At 40.9% G+C, this 24,972-nt stretch overlaps 2 protein-coding genes across 5 annotated transcripts in view; both read left to right on the top strand.

Moving 5' to 3' along the window:
* Positions 1–4,378: 4,378 nt before the first annotated feature.
* Positions 4,379–24,021, top strand: cplane1 (ciliogenesis and planar polarity effector 1). Of its 4 annotated transcripts, none has more exons than XM_056404221.1 (50): positions 4,379–4,471; positions 4,783–4,936; positions 5,044–5,179; positions 5,277–5,393; positions 5,740–5,972; positions 6,116–6,219; positions 6,299–6,455; positions 6,572–6,675; positions 6,873–7,055; positions 7,372–7,621; positions 7,724–7,924; positions 8,061–8,845; positions 8,968–9,158; positions 9,441–9,521; positions 9,606–9,773; positions 10,051–10,215; positions 10,298–10,529; positions 10,659–10,795; positions 10,886–11,103; positions 11,185–11,349; positions 11,667–11,814; positions 11,902–12,011; positions 12,106–12,255; positions 12,365–12,476; positions 13,190–13,505; positions 13,594–14,718; positions 14,982–15,133; positions 15,225–15,310; positions 15,399–15,463; positions 15,720–15,975; positions 16,059–16,433; positions 16,530–17,213; positions 17,310–17,482; positions 17,570–17,657; positions 17,754–17,832; positions 18,500–18,634; positions 18,854–18,916; positions 19,023–19,108; positions 19,553–19,793; positions 19,899–20,158; positions 20,292–20,391; positions 20,560–20,739; positions 21,168–21,210; positions 21,307–21,438; positions 21,528–21,708; positions 21,821–21,876; positions 21,960–22,121; positions 22,328–22,470; positions 22,612–22,895; positions 23,073–24,021. In XM_056404221.1, the coding sequence occupies exons 2-50, from the start codon at positions 4,856–4,858 to the stop codon at positions 23,226–23,228; spliced, it is 9,849 nt and encodes a 3,282-aa protein (XP_056260196.1). In that variant the 5' UTR covers positions 4,379–4,471; positions 4,783–4,855; the 3' UTR covers positions 23,229–24,021. The 4 variants fall into 4 exon arrangements, with proteins under 4 accessions (XP_056260196.1, XP_056260197.1, XP_056260195.1 ...); XM_056404222.1 differs by having other exon boundaries at positions 4,393–4,480; XM_056404220.1 differs by lacking the exon at positions 4,379–4,471 and having other exon boundaries at positions 4,612–4,936.
* Positions 24,022–24,287: 266 nt separating this feature from the next.
* LOC130186721 (WD repeat-containing protein 70) overlaps positions 24,288–24,972 on the top strand; it is a 39,208-nt gene continuing 38,523 nt past the window's right edge. The window contains exon 1 of the mRNA XM_056403989.1: positions 24,288–24,360. Coding sequence (XP_056259964.1) covers positions 24,336–24,360 — 25 coding nt within the window. The 5' untranslated portion in view covers positions 24,288–24,335. The remainder of the gene's footprint in view (positions 24,361–24,972) is intronic.

Genomic DNA, 24,972 nt, shown 5'->3' on the forward strand with positions numbered 1-24,972 from the left:
GTTAGCTGGGTGGTTATAGTTAAGTTAAGTTGATCATACTATGTTTTGCTAATAAAATCTGAATATCTTCAGTAACTCTCAAGCCAAGCTCCCTACGATTTATAATCATCCTGAAATGTAGTGAAGTAGACGTATAAGGCAGCATAAATCGTACAAAACTGAACTACTTCAGTAAATTAACTGAATTACTCTCCATCACCGAGTGAGAGACAGAGAGAGAGGCACCTTAAAATGTAATGCAATCCAGCACAGCTACACTACAAACTGTGGCCTCATAAAATTGCTAAGGCATTTAATCAGCAACCACAGTCGGCTAAGATCATGCATCTGTCTTTTCAACAGAAGCTTGTTGATACCCACAACTACTACAAAAAAAAAATCAACCATCTGTGTAAAAACAGGTTTAACAGGTTTAATGCTACATTATTACAAACATAGATGAAATTTAAAAAATGTAGAGGAAAACTTTTCCAGTGCAAATGACTAATGTGGCCTGACAAAAAGTAGAGAACTAATTTTACTATAAATCCTGTCCCTCAGGTTAGAAATATCTCAGCATAAGAGCTTGTCACGAAAAAAATATAGTCTGCCATTTTCGCAGCAGATAGTCTCTCTGAGCCAACGGTGTCTCCCAGTTTGAGTATCCCGGTAATGTGCTCGTTGGCTCATTGGCATGGCTCACTGTGACTCTTCAATGGAATGGAGCCATCATTAATGTCATTAGTCATACCTGTGCGTTTCCTACTGTGTCAAAAGTCAAGTCAAAATAAAAAAGATGCGTGTGTGTGTCTAGCCAACTCCGACAGAACCACAATTTAATGTGAAAGTAGTAAATCCAGCTCTAAAAATATCAATATTATATTTTCAAATCATGTTCTGACAGTGAACGTGTGACAGTGTCTGTGTTTCTGTGTCCAAACCATGAATGTATTTTTACATTGTGCTTCCTGAGTGGGGTACACTTCATATTTGAGCACTTATCCATAGAACAGTCCACTGTCTTGTTACCTTGAAGTGCACGAGGTGTGTGGCATATTCAGATATTCAGAAATGACAGTTTATGCTTGATTACTCACCCAGCTTAAATCTAATAATGGTTCCCTGTGGCTGCCAGAATGTACATGTTGTAAGTCTAATGGCATCACAGCAGGAGGCGACTGCATTATAGTAGAGAAGTAAACGTACCTGTGCTTTTATATGGATGTGTGTGTGCAGGTTTATATCCCGAGCCAATGTTTCTATTCTGCAGATACTGTCAAACAGAATAGGCTTTTTTTCACTGAAGACACTTTGACTTGTCACAGAAGGTAAATTACAGGTGTGAATAATAAAGTTAATGATGGCTGAATTCTATTTAGTCACACTGTCATGGATTACAGGCACACTTGAATAGAACAGAACCATCATTATTGTTATTATAAATGACACCAGTGCTTTTCCTTTGATGACCAGTCAAAATTTCTGTCTTTTGATCCCAATTCCACCGCACAGTCTGATGAGCTAACGCAGCCGCACTCACCTCTGCTCTTACAGGAAAAGACTCGAGGGAGTTAGATGAGAATATTGATACCACTTTCATATCTGTCCATCAGATTTAAGGCTACAGCCAGCAGCTGGTTAGCTTAGCTTAGAATAAACAGTGGAATCAGGGGAAAAGCTAACCTGCAGTTGGCTGTAGCCTTAAAGTTAATGGATAAATATAATATAATTCTCTACAAGAAAGAAAATAAGTGCAAAATGTGTGGGACAATTTCTTGGCTGAGGTCTTGTTGACTCCATAGTCACTGTGCACGGTCAAGAAATAGTCCCGCATATAATCCCCTGCATAACACCACATCCTGTTTTTACACTTCAGTTTTTGTATGCATTAAACAAATAAGGTATAAAGCGTGAATTAGCTCATCCTCAAATGCTGAAATAGAATTTGACCATCAACACCCAATGCTGCACTCACTACTCCATACACAGTTAAATCTTCCCAATAATGTTGTAATCATATGATGATGGAAACCAACCATACTCACTGGAAACCCAACGCGTCAAAGACCGGTGTTTGTTGTTTTTCTGAGAAAGGCAATCGGGCACCAAGCAAGCAGTGAGACTTGCTGTAGACAGACTGAAAAAGAATATTGAATTGTTTCTCGACAGCTCCCTGAGTGTCATTGTTCAGTATGCATGAGGCCTGCAAATAGCAAGTGAGGTTACCATGCTAACTGATGTCCTTATATTGAATGCTGAAGCTATAGATTGAAAATAGTTCAGTAATTAATCACAAGTTGTTGTAATGGCTAGATTATTGAAAATGAAAGGAGTCCACTGTTATCATAGGAGCATTATACAAACCTAAAAGCCACCCTCTGTTGTTAAACAGATGTTAATATCTCTAAAATCCACATGTAGTAATGTGTTTTAAAAGTGGATCAGCCAAGATTCCTAACCCAACAACCACCACTGCATGCATGCCTTGATGAGAAAGCTGGCAACATTCATATAAATACTACTTGTAGAGTAATATTACAGAGAAGACATACTCCACCTACTACGCCTGTTTTTCTATGATGTGTTGTAAAAAGATGTGGGATGGTTCACTGACATCCTTTACTATTAACCTGCTTATGTGTTATGATCTGTGATTAACAAGCTGAGACAAGATGGAAAGATATTCTGTATCTTTCTATTCCATCTACGCCATGTTTGTCTGTATAAAGTGTTAATGATAATCAAAGTCAGAACTGTAAATATGTATGCAGAGACACAAACAAAATACAAACACATGGCTATTAATATACAAAAAAAAAAAAAAGCGTATTAAGGAGTTGTCCAAGGGATACAACTAAAACATAGACCCAGTAAGATTTTTCCAAATAGGCTCATTAGCATGACAATAATATAATGTTGGTCTCTGCACTATTGAATCAACATAATAAACTGGTGACAAAAGAATGGATACGCTTAATGTGAATGCACAAAGTCTATGTAGGGCTGTAACTACCCCCATCTCGAAAATCATTCCGTTTTGGCAATGTCCTCATGTGATGTCAAGCTCACCCTCTTAAGACAGTCCTCATCAGACCAGAATGAACCTGGCAGTGACAGTAATAAAGAGCTCCATCTGTGCCTCGCAGGCAGAGGCAAATGAACCAATAAAGGTCTGGTGAAGTCTCCTCTTTCACCTATTGGCAATGGCTGCCGTCATCTCCATCATGATGAAAAGGAGAGAGTGCAAGGGTAATTAAATACCAGCAGGGGCCAGGGGGCAAACCTAATAACTCTCGGTAACAAGCCAATAAGAGGTCTTATTGCTTAAGGGTTCACACAACCCAGAGCATGTTAATAGTGAAGGAGACCACTTACAGCACACAAACATTCAGATAGTTAATAGGCCTGCAGGTTCCTCAGAGAAAATTGACCTTGTGGAGAGATATCAGCAATAGCCCAGTGACAAAGTACAAAAACCTCTTACGCCACCTTGTATCTGCCACAGTGATATCTTCTGCCTGAGTCCAATCTGGCTTTAATGTGGACTCAAATACACTTTGCTGGCTATAAAGACAGCACTAAATGATCCCTGTTGTAGCATGTTGCCATCTGCTGGCTAAAGACTGTTTTTACAACAGGATTCTGCAGCATCTAACAGTACAGTGTACAACATATAAGTGATCTGCTGAATTTGCCCTGAAATTTTTTGAAACATAAATTATGCTTGTATTTCACTGGCATGAGGCCAAAAGTCCTGTTAACTGTCAACATTATGTTCAGCAAGATGCTCAAGTAGTGAAGTGTATCACATTCACAAAATGAAAAAAAAAGAAAAAGATTGGAAACTTTACCATAAATATGACATGCTATCTCATAATCTGAGATTTATGAGAAAACTATAGCAAAGGTTAAAGTTATGAATCACTGCAACCTGAGAAGACAAAGGCATTATGGCACTCCCCGATCTAATGCATTTTTATTTCCTCCTTGGTAGAGATATAAATGCCACTTTCTATCCTAAATATCAATACAACAGCTTAATCATCAATATAATTAAGTAGGTTTTTCTAACAAAGTATTTTGGAAAATTTTATTAAAGGTTAAAAGTATAAAGTCTTCATTTGTGTGAACAGATGTAAACTTCTACAAGACACAGTTGCCAATGGATTCAGAGAAATAGTTTTTTTTAGCCAATTATCTTTTTACATCTTGGAAATAAAAGTACAAATGATATAAAATAAGTATGTTTTATAAGGTTAAACTTGTCAGAATGAAGGCTCTGGCCACAGATAATCTATTCTGAGTTAAATAAGAGGGCAAATAAAAAAATATCCCACTATTTTCCACAAGGTGTCGACCTGATGTCGACCGGTTACGTCTCTACTTCTGCGTTCCTACGGCAACGCGTCGAAGCTTCCTCCAAGAGAATCATGGGAAACAAGTCTGGCTACTGAACCGGAGGGAGTTTCGAAATATTTCACGATTAGCTACGGTATAACATGTAATACCATAGTTAAATTATATTTTCGCAACCACCTGATACTAGCAAAGCATGCGAGCATAGCTAATGTATTTGAATTACTCAGGTTAGGCTTTTTTTGGGAGCTGACCTCCTCGCTGTAAACAAAATTAGCTAGGTGGCTAACGCTAGTTTACGGTAACATACCAACGAATAACTGGCTAAAAACACGGCACCATGCCGTGAACATGTAACGATTTCATTGCGTTTTTTAAAATGATATCGTAACCTACCGTACCGAAAGCTATCGTAACCTATATATTTATGTCGTCTTGCTTATCTAGAGGGATCCCGTGTTTTCTATCCACCCTTCCTGAATGCATAATTACGGCGAAGAACTGATGTGGTCTTGTAAACATGGAGCTGAAGTTGGAGGTTGTTTTGTCATCCAGCATCAAGAGGAAGAAACCATGGCCACGTTTCTGCTGGCTTGGGCAGGTGAGTCGAGCGAAGTGTTAAGACAAAGTATTTCAGCCAGTGACTCAAAAACTTTGCTATCCTTTGTCAGAAGAAAGTGACTAAATCTGTGTCATGTCACTCCCCAGGAGAAGGAGTCTGTGTTCCTGTTAGATGACAAACGGATCAGTGAGATCAACATGGTGTCTGGTCGAACCAAGAAGAGGACCCCTAAACTCCATCCTTTACTCAACAGTGTGGTGACCATGGCTTCATCCCACAATGGTGAGTTTAATGTACAAATTCAAAGCAAAACACTTGTCACCTGACAATCTTGAGAATACATTTACACTTCTGTTTTTTTTAAATTTCTTTTTTATAGGCATTTGGCTTTGTGGACTTTTGGTCTCAGGAGAGCTCTTTCTGTGGAACAGGGATAAAGATTTGTTGAAGACTGCAGCAGCAGCTCTAGAAACAGTCCACATAATTACTTCTCAAGGTATGCACAGTATGTATAACTGGTGTACACATCAGTCTTTTTCTTGAACTGCATAGTTAGCAACAGGAGATTAGATCTGCAATAATCATTCCAGCACTCCTTTGAGACTTTAATATGCAGTCACTTGAAAGATGTTGGAGAGTTAAATCAACCAAGAGATGTACAAGTGCTTTGCATTCAGTATTGTAAGATGGATAATTCAATAGCAGCAGATTGCAAATTGGAGTTTTTAAGGTCATGTTTACAGTTTCTTTTTTATAACTTGAGCTGTACAGACAGTATTCTAAATCCCCCTGTCTATGTTATATTTCACACCTAATTCACTGATGTATGTGTGTTTTCACAGGAAGTGCCACGCGGTTGTCTCTCCAGGTTTCAGGAAATGGGATGCGTGTCCTACTGGTAGCCATAACAGGGCAAGTTTTCCTGTGGGAGTGTTTGGATGTCAGGGATTTGACAGGAGTACGAGATGGCACAGTCAAGGGACAATGGTCTCATATACAGCCCCTTGAGGATACCATTCTGCCTTCTTCCCAAGACAAAGAAGCATCTCAACACACAATTTTTGTAAAGACAGAGGTCTGTTCACATGATAAGAGTACATGTTTAATATATTGTGTAGTGTTTCAATCAGTGGCACAATTTTACATCCTACAGACAAACCATTTCTTATTTTTCTACAGGCCTTACATCTCACTGTATCGTTTTCCAAATTCCTTTAGGTTTTGGGTGATGCCTGCTTATCAGCCTTTGTTTTCACATCTGGAAAGAACCTAATCATCACCTGTCTGAAAGTCCAATGGGAAGAAGGCCACATGAGAGTGGGGTGAGTGAGCAGGTCTATGTAACGGTCAGGACCATTACTGGATATTACAGTAATAAAAAGTATAAATTTCTCTTTGCAGTTGTATGGGATATAGTGTACAGTGGGCCACCAAGACATACCCCATGTCTTGTCTTACCCCCCCGTGCCAACCAGTGAAGTCAAGAGGGGCCTTGGTGCCAGCCTTCTCCCCAGATGGCAAACTGTTAGCCGTCGTCCTGAACCAGAGACAGCCAAAGGTGAACATCCTCACCCTCTTATCTCTGTTTTTCACATCTTCATCTGTTTCTTTTTCCAGGTTTATTCATTTGTATCAATGTGAATCAAGTTTTGTATTTCCTGTTTTTGAAACCAGGCTACACAGGTCCTCTTTGTGAGCACACAGAATTTTGTCTCAATATCAAGTAGCCTCGGGGGATGTGGAAGTAAAAAGATGGAGATCCCCTCTAAATACATAAGGTATAGTATGCAGGAGTAAAAATAGGAACAGGTGTTGTGGTCGGTGTTGTCAGCCAATGAGAGGCCTAACCTGGGTGTCAACATCTGTGTCTGTACAATTATATCAGCACTGTTATCTGTCATTGGAATTACTTTCAAATCTTTGATGTACAGTATGTATTTATTTAGAAAATAACATAACATATCTTCTGTGTTAGGTCCTATTGGGTGGGCAGTGTGAGCTGGTCACCCAGCGGCCTGTTCCTGGCTTGTGTTCTAAAGAGAGGCTCCCTTCTTATGTTGGCTCGCCTTGGAGGGCTTCTCACTCTAACAAGCTCTGGTTGCAATATTGACTTAGGGCCTGCACAATTCCTACCCCTGCACCCTCTCGTCACTTACCGGTATACATCTGAGGCATTTTGCTCTTCATTTATAACCCCTTGTTACAAGTTATTGATTTGCTTGAACTGATCTTCTTAATTATTACTTTCTTTCTCTCAAAGGTGGTCATCTTTTCTATTGATTTCTACACCTTAACTTTTTAGCATGATAGTCATGTCATTTCCTCTTTCTTATTATTTTATCCAAAGCATGAATCAAGTATAAATTCAGTGTGAAATGTGATGGTTTATTATACATAGTGTGAGTCTTATTTGCTCAATGAAATAAAAGTTTTTGTTTGTTTTTCCTCCTAATTTACTGTACTTTACTCTGCAGGCCACCACTGTCTGCAGGGAGAGGTGAGGCCTCTCTGTCCAGTTCTAGCTTGTCTGTGCGGGATGTTCTGAGGCAGCGATATTCTGTGACCTGGCATCCACGGCTGTTGTATCTCATTGTGTCTGATGGCTACATGGCCACGGTTATGAGGGTGCTCGATAGGCCTTCTCCTGCTCTGTTGCTGAAAACACTTCTCAAGGACACAAGCAAGGATCTTGAGAAGGCCAGCCGCATACTGGATAAATCACAGGTGACAAACCAGGGACTTCTAGAAGTGAGAATATCTTACTCAGCTTCAGCTTTTCAGGAGTATTCTTAACAATACGTCTTTCCTCACATTCATTATTTTCAGATTCATGTGAGGGCATGGCTGGAGTCCGTATCTTGCCTGAATCTTGACAGCAGCCTTGAGGTGCTCAACGCCACTGTTACATGTGGGCCCAACACCTCAGCCTCTGTCTTTTCAGCAGCCACAGATAGATCCACTTTGCCAATTTTCCTGCAAGACAAGGGGACTCTTGCTGGAACCAAGGAGCTTCTTGAAAAAATGCAGGTTGGTCACATGTTGTCAGCTAGGAAATTATAGCTTTAGATTCTATGTAAAAATATACTGCATCATTGCTGCTGTATCTCCTGATTCATTTATGTTAGCTGTCTTTGACTTGCTGTTTGATTGTGTTGTTTCCTAGACTTTCTTTGAGGATGACTCTGATTTGGATGGACCTCCCGCTGGTTCTCATGTGGAGGATGGCGGCCGTTTGGAGTTCGCCTCAATGTTTGACACACTCCACGCCCAAGACACACACAATGACACTGAATTTGTTACTGGCCCAGATTATGAAAAGGACTTTGTTGAAACAGAGAGGAAGACTCCTCTTCTTCATCATGAACTTGGGAAAATCCAGAGTAAGCTGCTAACAGCCTGGGCTTTCAGCATGTCTCTAGGAAATGCTGTGGAACACAGAGCTCATCTACTGAAGCATACCCTCTATTGTGTGGTGCGATTTGCTGCTTTACTCCATTTGATACCCAAGGACCACACAGGAAGAAAGAATACCTCAGTTTCTGCTTCCCTCCTCCATCTTATCAAAGCTGTTCTATATTTTCTTCCCTGGGATAGCACTCATTCAGATGGGCCATGCTGCCTGGGGCTGGTGGTAGAGTTCAGTAAACGGCTGGTACGTCTCCTGCTGACCCCTCACCCTGAATCCTACCAGACCGGTCACTGTCAGCTCTCCTCTCAAAATCTATCCACCACCCTGCATATCTTGCAGCTGGTCTCTGATTCCCTTGACCACACCTACAGCCTACAGCTAAGAACTGTCTGGTCCTCTGCAGAGAGAGACTCTCCTTCCCAGCCACCACAGCTCTGGCCTTCAGATGTACACTATGTGCCTCTGCTACAAGAAGAGAAGGAAAAGACACTCGGCTCGCTAAATCAGGCACAACCTGTTCCCCAGCGACCATCCAGCAGGTAGAGACTGACATTTTTGGCTTATTTTTCAGGGTTTATGGGCAAATAGTCAACTATTTGTTGTTGTGGATGCCAGCCTTTAATAAACCCTTTTAAGATTGGCGGTTTTCTTTTTTGGCCAGATTGTTTGGAGTGTGGCAGTGGGTGTACCAGGTCACCCAGCAGTATCTGGAAGAACTGAACAGCTTCAAAGGCTGTGATGGCTGGGAGGAGGAACAGCAACAGTTGTCTTTCATAATGTCACAGATCCAAACAGCTCTGCAGGCTACAGGAGAAAGGCTAGAGGAGGGCCCTGCACTGCTGAGTTACCCAGGTCTGAAACAGATGGACTATTTATGTAACTATGTTTATTGTACCAGCTTGAATCACATTGAATGACATGGTGTCAAAATTCCACTGTCCACTGAGCCACATGTTCGTTGGTGTGACTTTTTTTTTTAAATATGCCCTGTTTTATTGAGAATTGGGAACTTTAAAGCAAACTAAATACAAAATTGTTATAGAGTTATTTAAGTGGTTCAGATCAATTAGAAGAATAGCTATGTTGGAATGATTACTGTTGTTGTTGTTTAGTATTTCACTCTTCTCCCCCTAGGTGAACATCTTTTTCTGTTCGGGTTGTATCCAAAAAGTGCTGATGCTTGGCAGGCACAGATTTGTGACGAGACTAACAAAAGTAAGAACCATTGCTTCAGTTTCGCCATTAAAGTACACCACATGTACGCATTCAGTCTGAAATGGTAATCCTTTGTCTTTTTAGTAGGTTGTGATCGTAGCGTCTTCCAGGAGGTACGGATTTGTCTGGCACTCCTATACAGTCTCTTGTCCCAGTACCGTCTAAGGGAAGCCCAGGAGTTGGGGGACCACATGGCTCATCTAATACTGCACAGGGCTGGACACCAAAGGGACAACATGGCCTGCATAACAGGTCAGCCATGGTCAATAACTCCTCTGTCTTTTATGGGGGGTTTCAAATGAGTCAGTTTATGGAATGAAGTTGTAAATAGCTAACATCTCACCCTTGCCTGTATGATTTAATTAAACGCCTAATTAATATATGGCACACAGTAAAAAAGGTCATGCTTTAGAGCTACAGAGTATAAATTTGCTTTTATTTCTCAGTGATTATACAACAAACAAGTGTACCTCACAGTGAAAAAAAAAGACGTGTTGGTTATTAACCCTGCCTTTGTGTCTTGAAGCAGACTCTCTTCCTTGCCCCTGGCTCCCGATGGACCTTCACAGTGACACAGCCTGTGCAGTGGTTCAAAGCCTGGGAAGATTCATGGCCTCTTACTTCACCAACCAACCCCTCCACATCCTGCCCCCTCACAATGTGGCTGTCCTGCCTCCACTACATTTGCCACATGGTATGTTTCCAGAAATGATTTAGCAGTTAAAATTACTATTTCTGAGTTGATATTGATAATTTGGTAATATGTCTTTGCTCAGCCCCCAATGTTGGGCGCTTGGTGCCACTGGGCCAAGAGGAGGTGGCTACAGCAGTTCGTCGCCAGCAGCTGTCAGAAGTATGGACAGTGGAATACGCCCAGGATCTGCTCCTGCTGGGGGGTCTGCTTCCTGAGGCTGTGTGGTTGGCTTACCATCTTGGGGACTGGAAGACAGCGGTGTCTCTGAGTCTGGCCTATTCAAGCTATTGCACTGACCACTTGGACTTTGCAGGGTCAGTGTGAAAGAAAGCATACAGTGTTATCAGGGAGAGAACAAGTGTATGGTGCAAGTTCTTTTTTACTGTTGCCAGTGCTGGAATATATTAAATCTGATTTCAAACTTTTACCATATTTGTTGACAGGCTGAGGAGGAAGGAGCTCCACCTCCCAACAGTTTTGGAAGCAGAAAGCATTTTTCAGGCTGAGTTGGAGTGTCTTCTTGGCCATAAGTCTGACTCCCAGGACCACAGAGACAGAGAGGGTGACAAGAGCTTTACAGGTCTGTTGGACCTGACAACTGTAAGATGACTACAACACTCATAAAACCATTTAGTTTTAATCTATACCTTGTCTCACCTCCTTTTACCAGACCCTCTGGAAGGAGAAGACTGGGATTTATTGCAGGTTTCCATACAGGAGATTCTGAAAGCATCAGTCGTGGCTGGAGTAAATGTTATGTCTTCACCATTGTCTTCCTTGCTGGACAAAGCCAAAGACTTGTGTTCCTGCCTACCTATGTTGGTGCCTAATGGACTGTATCTACCTTCCCCACCACTTTATTGCCCTCAGCCTTCCCCCAACACACAGGTACATGAAATAGAAGATCAACTTCTACCTATGTTTACATACAAATCGTATAATTAAATGTTGTGTGTATCTCATTCTTAGGACCCGATAGGGACCGTAGGGCAGTTTGCAGAAGTTGCATCTCGTCACAAAGTATCAGGGGTTCTCCAAAGATTACTTTTACTTCTGAGATCTGCTCGTTGTTGTCATCCTGCTGCCCAGTGGTACATCACCCATCTGCGCCGTGCCAGGCACCTACTACACAAGGTACTTTAGAGGACCACAGGGTTTTTTTGGGTTTAAATTACATTTTACTGAGAACAGCTGATTGTGTTTCTTGGTTTACAAAAGATGCAATGCCAAGACTGTTCCAGTGAAACTCCAAATTATGCTTGGTTGTGTCCTGCAGAATAGATTAGCTGTCACTGTTCCGGCACTCAGCAGTAATATCCTATACTGTTAATATCACTTCATCTTGTGCAAACATAACCATAACCAAATCAGTGTTTAAAAGTTGGTGATTACACTTTGTCATGAAGTGCCAGGCCATTTTAGATAGTGGAAAAATCTGATGTTGTTTTCAGATCAAGAAGAAGTATTCATATCCAGCAGCTGCTGAAGAAGAAAGGGCTTTCCCAGAGGGCCTGATGAAGTTTGTCACCCGCAGTGGATTCTTCAAACGAGGGCCTAACAAAGACGGTCACTTGGACTCTGATACCATCCAAACTATTAGTAAGATGCCACTTAACGTGCAATGTGGATATCATAATCAATAATCAGTTTTCATATAGTAATTATAAAATGCATTTCTTGCCCAAGTCTGTTTCAGGGAGCTGTGTGGTTTATGCTGGATGCTGCATGTCAGGGACAGACTCTCCATTTCCTGCAGGAAGTATCAGGCTGCCAGACAGCATGGTAGAGATGAACAGGTATTATATTCGTGTTTGAGTGTGTGACATATTTCTGTAATTATGCTCAGCCGTTGATATCCTGTGCGTATGTTTGTGTATTTGTGTCCCACAGATCCCTGTTGACTCAGAAGTTAGAGCGAGCTGCATTGATGCTCTCCACTGGGCCTGTCGTTTTCTGCCTTTTTCTCGTTTCCTCAATGCTGAAGAAATTCTCCAGGACATCCTGCTCAGCCTTGTGTCTGAACTACCTCCCGTCTCTTTGGTAAAAATGACTTTTTCTTGCCTTTTCTTACATAAGCAGCGTTTATTAAAATAAAACTCACTGACTTTGTGCGTGTACATTTCTCCTCTTTGCCTGTTCTTCTTCTTAGGTGGCAGACACTCTGGTACGAGCCTTCCCGGAGGAGGAAGAGTCTGTCAGAGTCCCGCTGAGAGAAAAGTATAACTCAGTGCTGCAGAGAGTGAGGCAATGCAATGTCCTTGGTATGAATACTTCTGTTCATTAACAAGTTACTTTGATTGCAGTTTTTTGAACACTGATCATTTTTTACTTATATCTTTTGTTTAAATTACCTGATGGCTACATTTTATTATTGATTCTTCTTTTTTAACTATTAGAATCTTTACCTATATGAGGTGTATGCATGGCCATGGCCATTAATGAACAGTCCATTTGTGACAGCCCCAAAGATATGTAATCGTTATGTTTTTGTATCATGGTTTTCGAGCTGGGTCATAACATCATAGCAACAGTCCTTGCACTTTGGTTAGTGTTGGTAACAAACAGTATGATCACTGTGTGCTAATTATACAAGTGCTCTCAAAATCTTCAAAGCTTTGTGTATTAATTTAAATGAATACATAAACAGTGATTTTGCATGACATTATCCTATTATATAGAGGGGATTGTGCCGTAGCTTAGCAACTAAGCTGTCTGAGGAGCTCAGACTTACCAAATCATTACCTTCTTTTTAATCACAAACTAATTTGTATCGGTAAGCCTTTGAATAATTGTGTAATAAGTGTGACATTTTTATGTTTTATATGCTGCACTTTATGATATCTATATCTTCTATATGGTACTTCTGCATTTTGATTTTAGACCTCTCTTTCTTGTGTTTAAAGCACTTTGTATCTTTGTATTCATTATCTATGAAATATCACTCTATGTTATTCTGTCTTTTCTCTTTCTCTAGAAGAGGAAGAAGAGGAGGTGAATGAGTTGATGATGATTCTGATTCAAGACAAACATAGGCAGAGGAGAAAACATCTTGGGCGTTTGCGGAGGCACCTGGGCCCCCCTGAGCTCCATCTGTGGGAGAAAGAGGAGGAAGAGGACGACAGGGGAGGCAAACACGGGATGGCCATATTGAGGCAACTGTCACTGGGTACAAGTCTGAGCACCAGCACTTTAACCGACTGTGGGTTTCCCCCAGTGTGCAGTGATGGAGACACAACAGAGAATACATCTGAGGCTATCTCCCCTGAACAGCATTGCCAACCCATGACCAGGTAGCCCGTGTGGAATAGTAGCACTACTATCACTTTGAGGTATCATCTATTCTGTGGCTTATTCTATGCTCTGCCTTTTTCTTATCAGGGACAAAAAAGCAAAAAGAGTGAGAGACAAAGAATATGCAAAGAAGACTGCTGTTAAGATTGAAAGTGCCATTCAGGAGGAGGTTCAGCCAGACGATGACAAAGGGAATGAGAAGTTCTCCCTCCCAGTGGTTGGCACCTGGGAGTTTGAGCTGGAAGATGAAGAGTATCTAAACTTCCTGGAGCTCTTCCTCAGCTACGTGCTAGAGAAGGATAGTGCCGATGGAGGGGACTCAGGCAGCGAGCTTCCTTTGTTGAAGGGCTTCTCCTCCCAGCTGAGGGAGAGAGAGTTGCATTCTCTCACTTTTGATGTGCTCACAACTATTCACCGCCGTCAAAGAGATGGGCACCATACAGGGAGAAAACACTGGAGCAATGACCCACCAGTGTTCAGGGCTGGGTGCTGCTACAAGCCTATTAAACAAGGTGCAACACCTGAACCACAAACGTCTTCCATCTGGAGTGAAGCCCCCCTATCCAGAGCTATCCTTTCTGTCAGCTCTCTTCCTGGGCTGAGAACTGGCAGGCAAAAAGGTTTGTTTGGCCTCCGGCAGCAAAGCAGTGTGCCTTTAACCCAAAGAATGAAAGGAGGCCACTCAGGTTCTGAAACTAGCCCTTTTCAAAGTGCCTTTCCCATGAGGCAGCCATCAGAGAGCTTCATATTTGGCTCCTCAACTTCAGTGGAAGCTGTGAATGAACTGCAGCAGGGCCTTGACCCTAAATTAGAGGCTCAGTTTCCAGAGCTGGGCAGGCTGCTGGAATGGATGGTACGCTGGGCTGATAGGAGGGTGCTACTGGGACATCATGGCAAAAAGAAGAAAGAGAGGGGAGGAGGGGATGGAGGAACAGCCGATGAAGGAGTAGTTATTCGAGTCAAAGCCTCAGCACCTGCTGTCCTCACTTCCCTCAGCTTACTGGAGTGGAGGTACACTGCTCTACTCACGTCAGACCACTACAGTGCCCACATCCAAGTTCCAGAAACACAATGGACTGTAGCCCCTGTGCTGCAGCCTGAGGTGGACAGGAAGCTGGAGAGAGAGAGCAGTGTTGATACAGGTTACCCTGGGTCAGCCAACACTCCCATCACTGGTCTTGATCACAATGTACAGCAAGGAGAACTGTCCATGTGAGTGCACCATGTGAGGTTTATTAGAGATCTTGAGATTTCATATGCTAAAAATATAAATCTTTGCTCAAGAAGCACAAATTGGTATGTCAGTAAATATCACAAAAATTGAACATATGGTGGTAGCAAAGTAGCTGCATAAATAAAAATTTACATCTATGTTGAATATGTTTTGTATTAACTGATTCGATAATTTGTTTCTTTACATTTTACTGTTCATATGAAGAATCTACTGTATTTATATACTATTTGTTTCCCTGCAGTGGCTCTTGCACAGATGATCCAGAGGAACTGACATGTCACAGGATGCCTCCTCCTAATGACCAAGATCAACTGAGTTTTGCTGCTCAGCAGAGATGTTCCAGTTCACAAAAACCATCTCTCTGTGATTTAGATGTTACACCTGAAAAAGAAGGTGTGATGATAAATTATATTGGATCGTAAAAGTTGCTGGTGTGCAGACCTTTATGACAGAGAATATAAATTGATGTCTTTGATATTTTTAGGCAAAAGTAGTGACAGTGAAGGACTGGAGGTGTCATCCTCTGTTTCCCATGGACACATCTCTGAAAACATCTGCACACCTGAAAGGGTGAATATTACTATTCAAGATTCCCATTCTTCATATGAATCAGCAAGGCTGTCAAAACACAAATAACTGTTATTTTTGTCCTTTTCAGAGTTTAAAACTTGCAGACCTGGATGTCTCAGAAAAAGCTGAAGATATGTCCAGTTCTATCTCTCTGTGAGTTTTTAATGTTGCTTATTTAAATCATTTACTTTTGAAGAACACATGAATGTGTAAAGTTTTTTTGTATGCAGTTATATATATATATATATATATATATATATATATATATATTGTAGTGTAAACTATAAAAGTAGAAGTTATTGAGTTATTTATAAATTAACAATTTGTTGGTGGAGCCACAGCTCAGAATATGAATGCTGCAATAGTCTGTTTTGTTGTTCAAGCCACAGTTTTTTTTCTGTCATCCTAGAAATCTACAAGCTCCTCCACACCCAGAGCCCCAAGCTCTTCTTATTGTCCAGCCTGAGGCCTCGGTTCACACAGAGCATTCTGATTCAACTGGAGTGCAGCTCCCCAATACACCTATAGATCCTCCAAGCCTTCAGCCACAAAGCTCCACAGCTGGTGCACCCACTGCTTTTTCTACAGCCCCCAGTCAACCAACATCCTCTCAGACTCCACCAATGAGACAGCGACTGGGTGAAGACTTATTTAGATTGGTTCAGGTAAGACTAGACTGACTGAAAGGAAAGGTTCACACTCGCCTGTCTCTAATGATTGACTCTTACTTGATTTGTTTTTGTTGCAGAATATCAACTACATGAGCCTCATGGAGGTTTTGGGAGCATCTTTTTCCAACCTGCAACTTGCCCAGCAGAGCTCTTCTTTGGCTCAGTCTAACATGAACTCCTCACATCCAAATGTGCCATCATCTCATGTAACCAATTTCATCCCTGAACCAAATCCCCTACCTGTTCAAACTGCCATTTCTGTGTCACAGCAGACACAGGCAAGTGTGCCAAATTCAGGATTCAAGAACCCTCACTTCAGTCAGGCTGCTGCATGTCTGTTTGCAGACCAGCCTGCTGAACAGAGCTTAGGGAAAATCTATCCAACAGCTGGCCAGTTTCAAATAACAAGGAATCTACCCTCCACTACCAGTGGTGCAGGTGTAAATTATCAGGTATTGGTCAAATGTATTGTTAAATTGTGATCTTTCTGTGCAAACATGTCTACATCATAGTGACATCAAGATAAATACAGTTTCTCTTTTCTTCAGGAAATGCAGCCACTCTCGGTTCAGGCAGAGTCACCAGAAATCCAGTTTATACAGAGCAAGAGGTTAATCCCATCCTCCCAGGGCCTCCTGGCCACTACTCACGCCAGTCACACTGTTCCCAGTTCTCCTGTGGTGCTGCCTTCTAATGGTAGCATACAAAAAGACCCTGCTTCCCAGGTCTCAGGCCTTAAGTTACTTCAGCTCCAGCGCCCTCCATTGCCCCAGCAGAGTGCCCCACACTATCCTCCAGCCCGAGGGCCCCAGACGCTGCACACTGCATATCCTGCAACTCTAGAAACCCATCAGCCCAAGCTTAAACACAATCACCAAGCTGCCTCAAAGAGGAAGGAAGAAGAAAAAAGAAATGGGTCTTCAGTTCCAAGAAGACAACTCAGTTTTAATCATCCACATGATCCATCTCCCTGGAACTCTCAACCCCAGATTCAGACATCAGAGAGGTCCAGGGGGCAGGAGTTCTCGTTTCTTCCTCCTGCTTTACCAGCTCACACACCTGCACCAATGCAGGGCCTTCGCTTGCTGCACTTTCAGCCTGTTTCACACAGCAACATCACATTTCCTAAACTGCCCTGCCCATCCTCCTCTCGGCCCTCTACTGTCATTACAGCTCCAATGGGAGAAACACCTCTGATCAAGCTTCTACATATAGAGTCTGGACCAAAAATGGCAAGCAATACGTTTATTACTTCTAGATGTTTAAATTAGGTGACGTGTAAATTAATTGACTTGTAGTTTATGTACAGATATCTGTCTCTACAACAGATTTTGCCCCTGGCTACTCCTTCGAACCAAATGACCCGTCTCATGTCCATGGAGGAGTTGACAAGTTCAGTGATCAGGAGGCAGAACGCTGAAGAGGCTCAGTTGCAGTTGCTCAGAGTGGACCCACCTACTGAAAACCCTAGAGCAGCTACCACTTCTCCCAGCTCTAAGAGGCAATCACATATATCATTAGTGATGTTATTGATTGTAATTTTGTGATGCCAATTATTTAACACACTGTGCTTGCTGTGTGTTTATAGGCAGAGGAGGAGAGAGGTGAAGGAGAGGAGGGAAAGAAAAACAGAGGTCACATTCAGACCAAATGAGTCCATCATCCCCGTGCGAGAGGTTGAACAATATTCATTTTAGTAAGAAGTATTTCGTACCTTTAACAATACTACCTTGTTATTTCACTATCATTTGTTTGATCTGATATGTCTACAGCCAGCTGATGGGCCTATAAATGAAGAGCCTACAGTTGCAGAGAAGATCACCCCTGGACACGACTTTGCCATTCCTCTTGGTAAGTCTCAAATACATTCTTGATTACACATATCTTTTCCATGGGTTGAGCAATTACTGTGTATTCAGATATTTTAGGTCCCAAACTGAAAAGGCAACTAACTATATCCAGTATGTTGCCAGTTAATAGATTAGTAGTTGACTGATAGCAAAAGAAAGCAGTAAAAAAAAAACAGTGATAATGACCAGTGCACTTCATTGTTTTGTTATATGTGGAAAATCCAAGACAGACATGCATCACTGTGTCTCAGAGGAAGAACCAAGATCTGCATTCTTGCAGTTTCGAATTTACAGTGATTGAATGAAGAGGCGGTGGCACATTGCCCGTTTAATTGCCTGGACCTCAGTTTCTTTGATGGCTCAGCACTGATCACTTTCTGATGAAATGCAGATGACTTAAGTTTCTCTAGAGCTTTCTCCTGCCATATTAAGCTTCAAGATAATTAAAAGAACAAAATGAAATAAAGTAGATTGAAGTAATGTCATTTGAATTAGCAATGGAATTAAAGGTCTATTCTTTTTCATAGCAATTTACCCCAATGGCCTTTGTCTTATGTGTGTTACACACAATGTAATGTAGTTCTTAATCAGACAAATGGGTAGATCGCAAGGGCGTGTTTACAATTCTATTGATCTGTTGTTTTTTCTCAATGAACTTCAACTTCAAGGATCCTTTGACTCTTTGCTGACTGGTCAGAGATTATTGGACAAGGCCATGTCCACTTCAGCTGAGCTTCATGCCTTTGCTTCCATATGTAAAAGACCCCCAGAGTGCCATGATGCTTTCACCAACACAGACCCAAGTATGTGAGGATTTTTAGAGTGTTAATATTGTAAAAGTTTGCATAGTTATAATGTTATCACACAGTTGCTGTATTGGTAATTGAATGAAAATGTTGTGTAAATGGATTTAGCTAACATAAATTGAATTGGCCTTTATTCAATAAAAAATATAGTGGTTGTTTTAAGTGCATGATTTTTAAAACCCAGATTCTGTAATATGTTGACTATTTGTCTTTCAGCTTCTACCCCCACACGCGTGGATAAAGCTGTATCTGCCTCTGTGACCACCAGTAGCCCTAAATGTAAGTTGATCTGAATTTGTAGGTACTTTTCACTGCTTTTTAAAAAAAAAATTGTGGATACAATGATGAGTTAAACATTGTGTGTATGTGTGTTTTTTCCATGCAGCACAAAGTTCACAGAATTTCCAGGTTTGTACTGAACATCCTGTTCAAGACACAGGGGAGACCCCAAAGAAAGCAGAAAAGATTTTGGTAAGAAGCCAGACATGAAGGGGGACTCAGCACTATTTATTTTAGACTCTAAATCCAATATCCAAGTAGATCATTCCACTTAATTGAATTGTATAATGACCATAGCACAATAGTAGTGGTGCCTACCATTCAGTATATAGAATACAATATGCCTTTTTTACAAAACTAACTGCCTTCCAATATGATCCAGTGGAATTTGAATTGGCAAACACCAGCTGCCCCAGTGGCTATATTATTGTCAAATAATCTATAAGATGTCCAGAGAGGTAGAGAATTTAGGCATGTTTTTTTTATGAACTGACCATGGTCTCCACACTTCATATTTTCATATATGCTGTATGCAGACTCATAACTTTTTATTTTAAACTTGCATTCTAGCAAGGGATTACTTTAATCGATGGATATTATAATACACTTCTCTGTGTTTCTTGGCCTTTGCCTCAGGGTCTGCATGGCCACCAGTTCATAAGTGTCTTGGATCTAGAAGACGAAGCCTTGCACCATGATTTGCCGCTGTGTCTCAGCCCAGAAACACAGGACATTCCTCCCATCCGCCCATCTTCACCTACTTCTGCTGAGCTTCATGTTCTTGCAACTTCTGTTATTAGGAGTGGTTCTGCTGCTGCTGACCCACAGCCCTCCAGCTTAATTACAGACAATTTCCTGAAACCCACCAATCACCCAGGTCTGATACTTTTATGTCTTTATAACTAATATGATCAGACATGTGGTGAAGCACAACACTATTTGTAAAATTTGGTCTAAATATTTGTTGCACTGTGTTCTCTAGAAATCCCTGAGGATACTCCATTACTCAGATACATTGAGCCCAGTACGTATCCAGAGAGAATCACTCCACAAGACATGGCAGATCCATCTGACTCTGAGATCTGTCAAGCCATAAGGACGCAGAGTGTTGGACCTCACAGAGCTTCCTCGTCACCTCCTGCAGTCTGGTTCTCCTCTCGCCTGTCGGAGATGGACGCCCAGTTGGCTGCACTACAGAACATTGCAGACCATCTGGAAATGGACTTTTCCAACTCCAGGATGGTAGTATTATTATATAAGCTGTTTATAGCTTGTTCTGTTTATATTTTTAATGACACCCAAGTTTACAGATTGGCTACTAAGGCTGACAAATGTCTGTATGTAACAGATAGTTACTTGTCTTACTATGTCGTAGCTGGTGAACACCATTGAAACACTCACCCCAGTCTTGGCTCCTGATGTGAAGAGTACCATGGCAGTAAAAAAAACTGTCAGACTGTCTGTCCCACGTGAAGGTGTGCCTCCAAACACTTCATCTATATAGAAAGCCAGAACTGCATTTTATTTAAATTGCATTGAAATTCACAAGTAAAAGTTAAAGCTTTAATAGAGTAACAAATGACACGGTAACACTGTTTAAAAAACCTTGATAATATCAGGTGTATATTCTCTGTCTGTAACAGCTTGGACACCAAGATCTGACATTTTAATGGAACCCAAAGCCTGTGAAGAGGAAGAGGAAAATCAGCAGGACAAATATGTTCATAGGGACTCCCGCACTCCAGAAAGAAAGCCTACTTTTCGTTATTTAACTTCTCCTCACAGTCACACAGCTGGTCTTTCCTACCTTCACACCCCTCCAAGTAAAGATGCAATTTGTTCATTTTCTGAAAAAAATGTTATTACTTTAAACTACTTACTCATTGCATTTATATTTATTAGCTAGTTATATAAAAAATATGGTACTGTTAAAAGCAATGTAGACTACACGTTTTCCAGGTTTGGCACAGTAACACTCCTGAAAAGCAACTGGAAATTAAAATAATGGACAACATTTTCCAAATGTGATTAAAGCTTAGCCTAGCTTAGTTTATAGCTTTTGTATTTGATTTTTAACAATACTAGAAAGGCAGATGACAAAGGAACTCTCAAATCCTCAAGTCAGCTGTTGTACTGTTTGACTTCAGAGTGATTTTAATTAATTCTTTATTCTTCTATAGTCACATACATTGTTAGTTGTGATGTTAAAAGTTACTATTTCATCTGTTTAATGTATGTGTTTCTCCCACAGAAATGACGGATCAGTTGAGCGAAGCATCTGGAATATCTCATGTGTAAGTTTAAATTAAAACCGAAGTCCTGTAACCATGTTGTGACTTACATTATCAGTTATGGATCTCCCATTTCACAATACTCTGCCCAATCTCTAGATGGGAAGATGAGAATCTGGGACACACCGGGCTATCGGATACAGCAGAAATCTTAGACGAGTTGGTAAAGGAAGGGTATTTATCCCCGACTGACCTGAATATGTCCACTTCACACGCCGCACACTATAGCAGGTATGGTGCCTACAAAAAATGGCTGCTAAACAAATGACTACTTAAACAACTATGTGTATCCCTGAGCTGAAAAGTAATGTGACCCACAGCAGGCTGGGTGAGCAGCAAAGTAGCTGGATGTCACAGAGAAGTGTCCTTCCAGAGGATGAGAGGCGAGAGCTGAGGATCTGGATGAGAAGGAAACAGAGGGAAAGACTGGCTGTTTATCAGAAACACAGAGAAAGCCTGAGGCAGAGGGAGCATAAGCCTTTTACTGCCTCCGCAAAAGTGGTGAGATATGGTTGATTTTTTTTACTAGAATTGATAGTTCATTTTAAGCTTGTATGTTTTTTAACATTACATCCACATTGTTGTTTACCTGCTACACCCCCCTTTTCTACAGAAATCAACAAACAGAAATCAAGCAACCATTTGGGAAACCAGAGAGGAAAAAGAAAAGTATGTACCTACTTGCATTGTCTGTACACAGGAGATATGCTTGTGTAGGAATGTAAAAACTATTTGCATTTTGGTTTTAATAGGTTCATGCTTCTTGAGCAATACAACCAGAGGACCCGTGAAGCTTGTTCTTTGGCCAGTGACTTCCCCACTTCTACTCAGATCCTACGCAGTTCTTCACAGCCTGAAGGTCCTCCATTACCTTCCATCACACGGTCCACCTCCACTCCACCCTGTGGCAGCAGGTACCATCTGCCACAGTAATCTGACCAGACTCTTGTCTCATTAAATAGTAATTGTAATCCGATATAGCATTCAAACTAATTATTAATCATTCATTAATTATTCCACAATGATCAGAATATGTACAGACCCAAGCCTGTTTTACATGTTTAACACCTAGATAATGGTAACCTGGTACCTGGTAATGGAGGTAATATCTTTTTCTCAGGCCTTACAGTGCACCTGCCAATGATAAAAGAAGTCTTAAGTCCCAGTCAGGACAAACTCAGCCCCGCCTTTGTCCATGGACTGCTGAGGTACAGGCACGGCCTTCGGAGGATCACAGCAGGAGACTGGGACTACATAGACCAGGTACTGTAATGAGATTGAACTAAACTGATTTGTCACCAGTAAAGAATACATACTTTGATAAATGTTTTTTCCACTTAATACCATGAAATATAATATTAAATTAGACTAAACTTGTTTCTGTTGTGTGATTTTTGGTATCAGTTACCTCTCTACCAAGAGACCGTCTGTCTCAGGTGACCAGACGTGGCATGCTCAGTGACACAAAGAGCCACACTAAACTGTTCACGGAAAACCCGAGTGAGGAACGGCATGTCGGATACCAGAGAAAGACTCATTTGAACAAAAGTCCGTCCCGGGGGCCTGCTGTAGGGAGAGGAATCCAGAGGGAGGGGACGAAGGTGGAAGACAGAGAAGAGGTGAATCTTTGGGAGCCCACCTCAGAAGTGAATAGGCTGCTGGACCTAGAGGAGTCAGAGTCTAACATAGTAAGAATCACATATTTCATCACACATTAGCCTAGCCATTAGCCTTATCTGAGAGGAATGTTGCATTTCTGTGAAGTAAAAGTAATCTTACTTGCATGGTACACGTGAAAATACCATTTTGTTGATAGATGATGTGGTTTCATTTCTAGTTTCACACATTGACATCCATCTTTTCAGGTTTTGGCTAGGCTGTTGGATGAGCAGGATGGTGGTGCCAGAGCTGGTGTGTCAGGGATGGACTGGCTGGACAACCTGTCGGAGAGCGCCAGCAGCAGCCTCAGCAAAATAGACTGGGCTGCTATCGAGAGGATGGTGGCTGGAGAGGAAGCTTGAGTTTCAGTGTATCAAGGAAAAGCATTGACATGTTGACAATGAAGTATATGGTATATGACTGAAAATGTTTTTTCCAAGATTGTATGTGCCTATTAGATATACTGTAAATCAGAAGTATTGTAAACTGTGATAATATAAATTATAATCTTCTATAATAGTTTAATTAATTGCATATGAGTAGTAGGGATATTAAATATGTCAAGACATGATTGTTTTTTTATTTGTAAAGTAGGCCTAACATATATTATATGTAATGTAATCACTTTCATTTTCATATATAATTTAAAATATTTGTTGTACTGACATCTGAAATGATGTCCTCTTTTTGAAAATGTATATTTGTATGTGTATTAATGTAAATGTATTTTTGAAAATGTCTGTGTGTATGTGCAAAGTTTTTTAGATTTATAATTTATTTTTCTACAGACTTGACGACCCTACAAAGTATCTTAATAAAAACATTTTAAAGCTGTTTTTAATCATTTTCATTGTTGAACTGTAGCCTGAAAGAGCTCAGGTACATGTGAATCTTTATGTTTAATGTTTGACTTACTTTATTCTTAGTTTGAGATATGTGTAGAATATGATATGTGGTAGTTTTCCAGCCCTTTCTACTTGTTGATTTCAGCACCAGATGTTCAGTGCTGAACATCTTCCCGTCCAGAGCCTGGCAGGGATACCTTTCATCCAAATAATCTCACACTGTTCTTTGATTTGATGCAGAAAAATACATTTGATGCTTAGAAAATGTATTGATTGCTTTTGCAGTAATTAAATATATGCTTAGAATACATTATGCTTTGAATACAAACATGATTTCTCTACTGATATTTAATTTGTAATATACAAATGTTTCTATTTGCCTATTTTACATTCTGGCCAGTAGATATCGTACTATTAACATGAAGCAACAAGAAATTAACCTTAAATTCAGTGCATCACGGTGCATCATTAAGCTTAATCGTACTACAACTATGTAAAGGGCCTTCACAGCATTTCTCTAAAATGGCACAATGAACTTTTATAAAGAAAGCGTCCTGCACAGCGCATGCGCGGCGCTACTGGAAGAACTTCCTGAGGTCAAAGGTAACCGTCGTATTTGAAAACATGGATCCCAACAAAGTGGCTGAAGGTAGCAACATTTTGTTGTCAAACGTCTATAAGCTTTGTAAATTAATTTTACACAACTTAAATGTATGTGCCGGTTTAATGTGTGTATTTCCAGTTTGCTTGACATTTATCAGTTAGCTACCTTGAGCCAGTATGTGAAAAGAAACAGACCTCGTTGCTGTTTTTGCTAGCTTATTTGTTCGCAAACATTTGTTACCAACTGTACTATGTAACTGTAGTTAGCTACAGATTTAACTTATTGTTCTATTGTTATGACCACACGTTAAAATGATGCAGCATCGTTAGGTAAGGCTCAATATTTTAACTTTTTCTCACATAACGACTTTGACGAATGTCAGAATCTTTTTGGTTGTGGGTTTCGATAGAATCAGATGTTCAAGCGCAGGTATACTAGCCTATAAAAAAATTGGGGGGCCATGTGGTATGAAGTTAGATGTATTCAATCCACCGCGTTTTCTTGGTCTATATTTGTCTACATACATCTAGCTACATGAAGCACCATATGTAGCCTGTTGTCATATTCTTACTTGTGGTGTGGCTGGACCAATACACCTTTTTATACTGTCATTTACGTGTTTTAAGCTTTAGCAACTCCAGTATTTTTACACGCTTT

Source organism: Seriola aureovittata, chromosome 18 (assembly GCF_021018895.1).
Source record: "Seriola aureovittata isolate HTS-2021-v1 ecotype China chromosome 18, ASM2101889v1, whole genome shotgun sequence".
NCBI classification, from domain to species: Eukaryota; Metazoa; Chordata; class Actinopteri; order Carangiformes; family Carangidae; genus Seriola; species Seriola aureovittata.

What these genes read in the sequence shown, in the direction of transcription:
- cplane1 (XM_056404221.1), top strand. Translation starts at nt 4,856, where the DNA reads ATGGAGCTGAAGTTGGAGGTTGTTTTGTCATCCAGCATCAAGAGGAAG. An exon ending in GTGCAGGTGTAAATTATCAG is followed by an intron (nt 16,434 to 16,529) that starts GTATTGGTCAAA and finishes TCTTTTCTTCAG; the next exon opens with GAAATGCAGCCACTCTCGGT. An exon ending in CACGCCGCACACTATAGCAG is followed by an intron (nt 21,439 to 21,527) that starts GTATGGTGCCTA and finishes TGTGACCCACAG; the next exon opens with CAGGCTGGGTGAGCAGCAAA.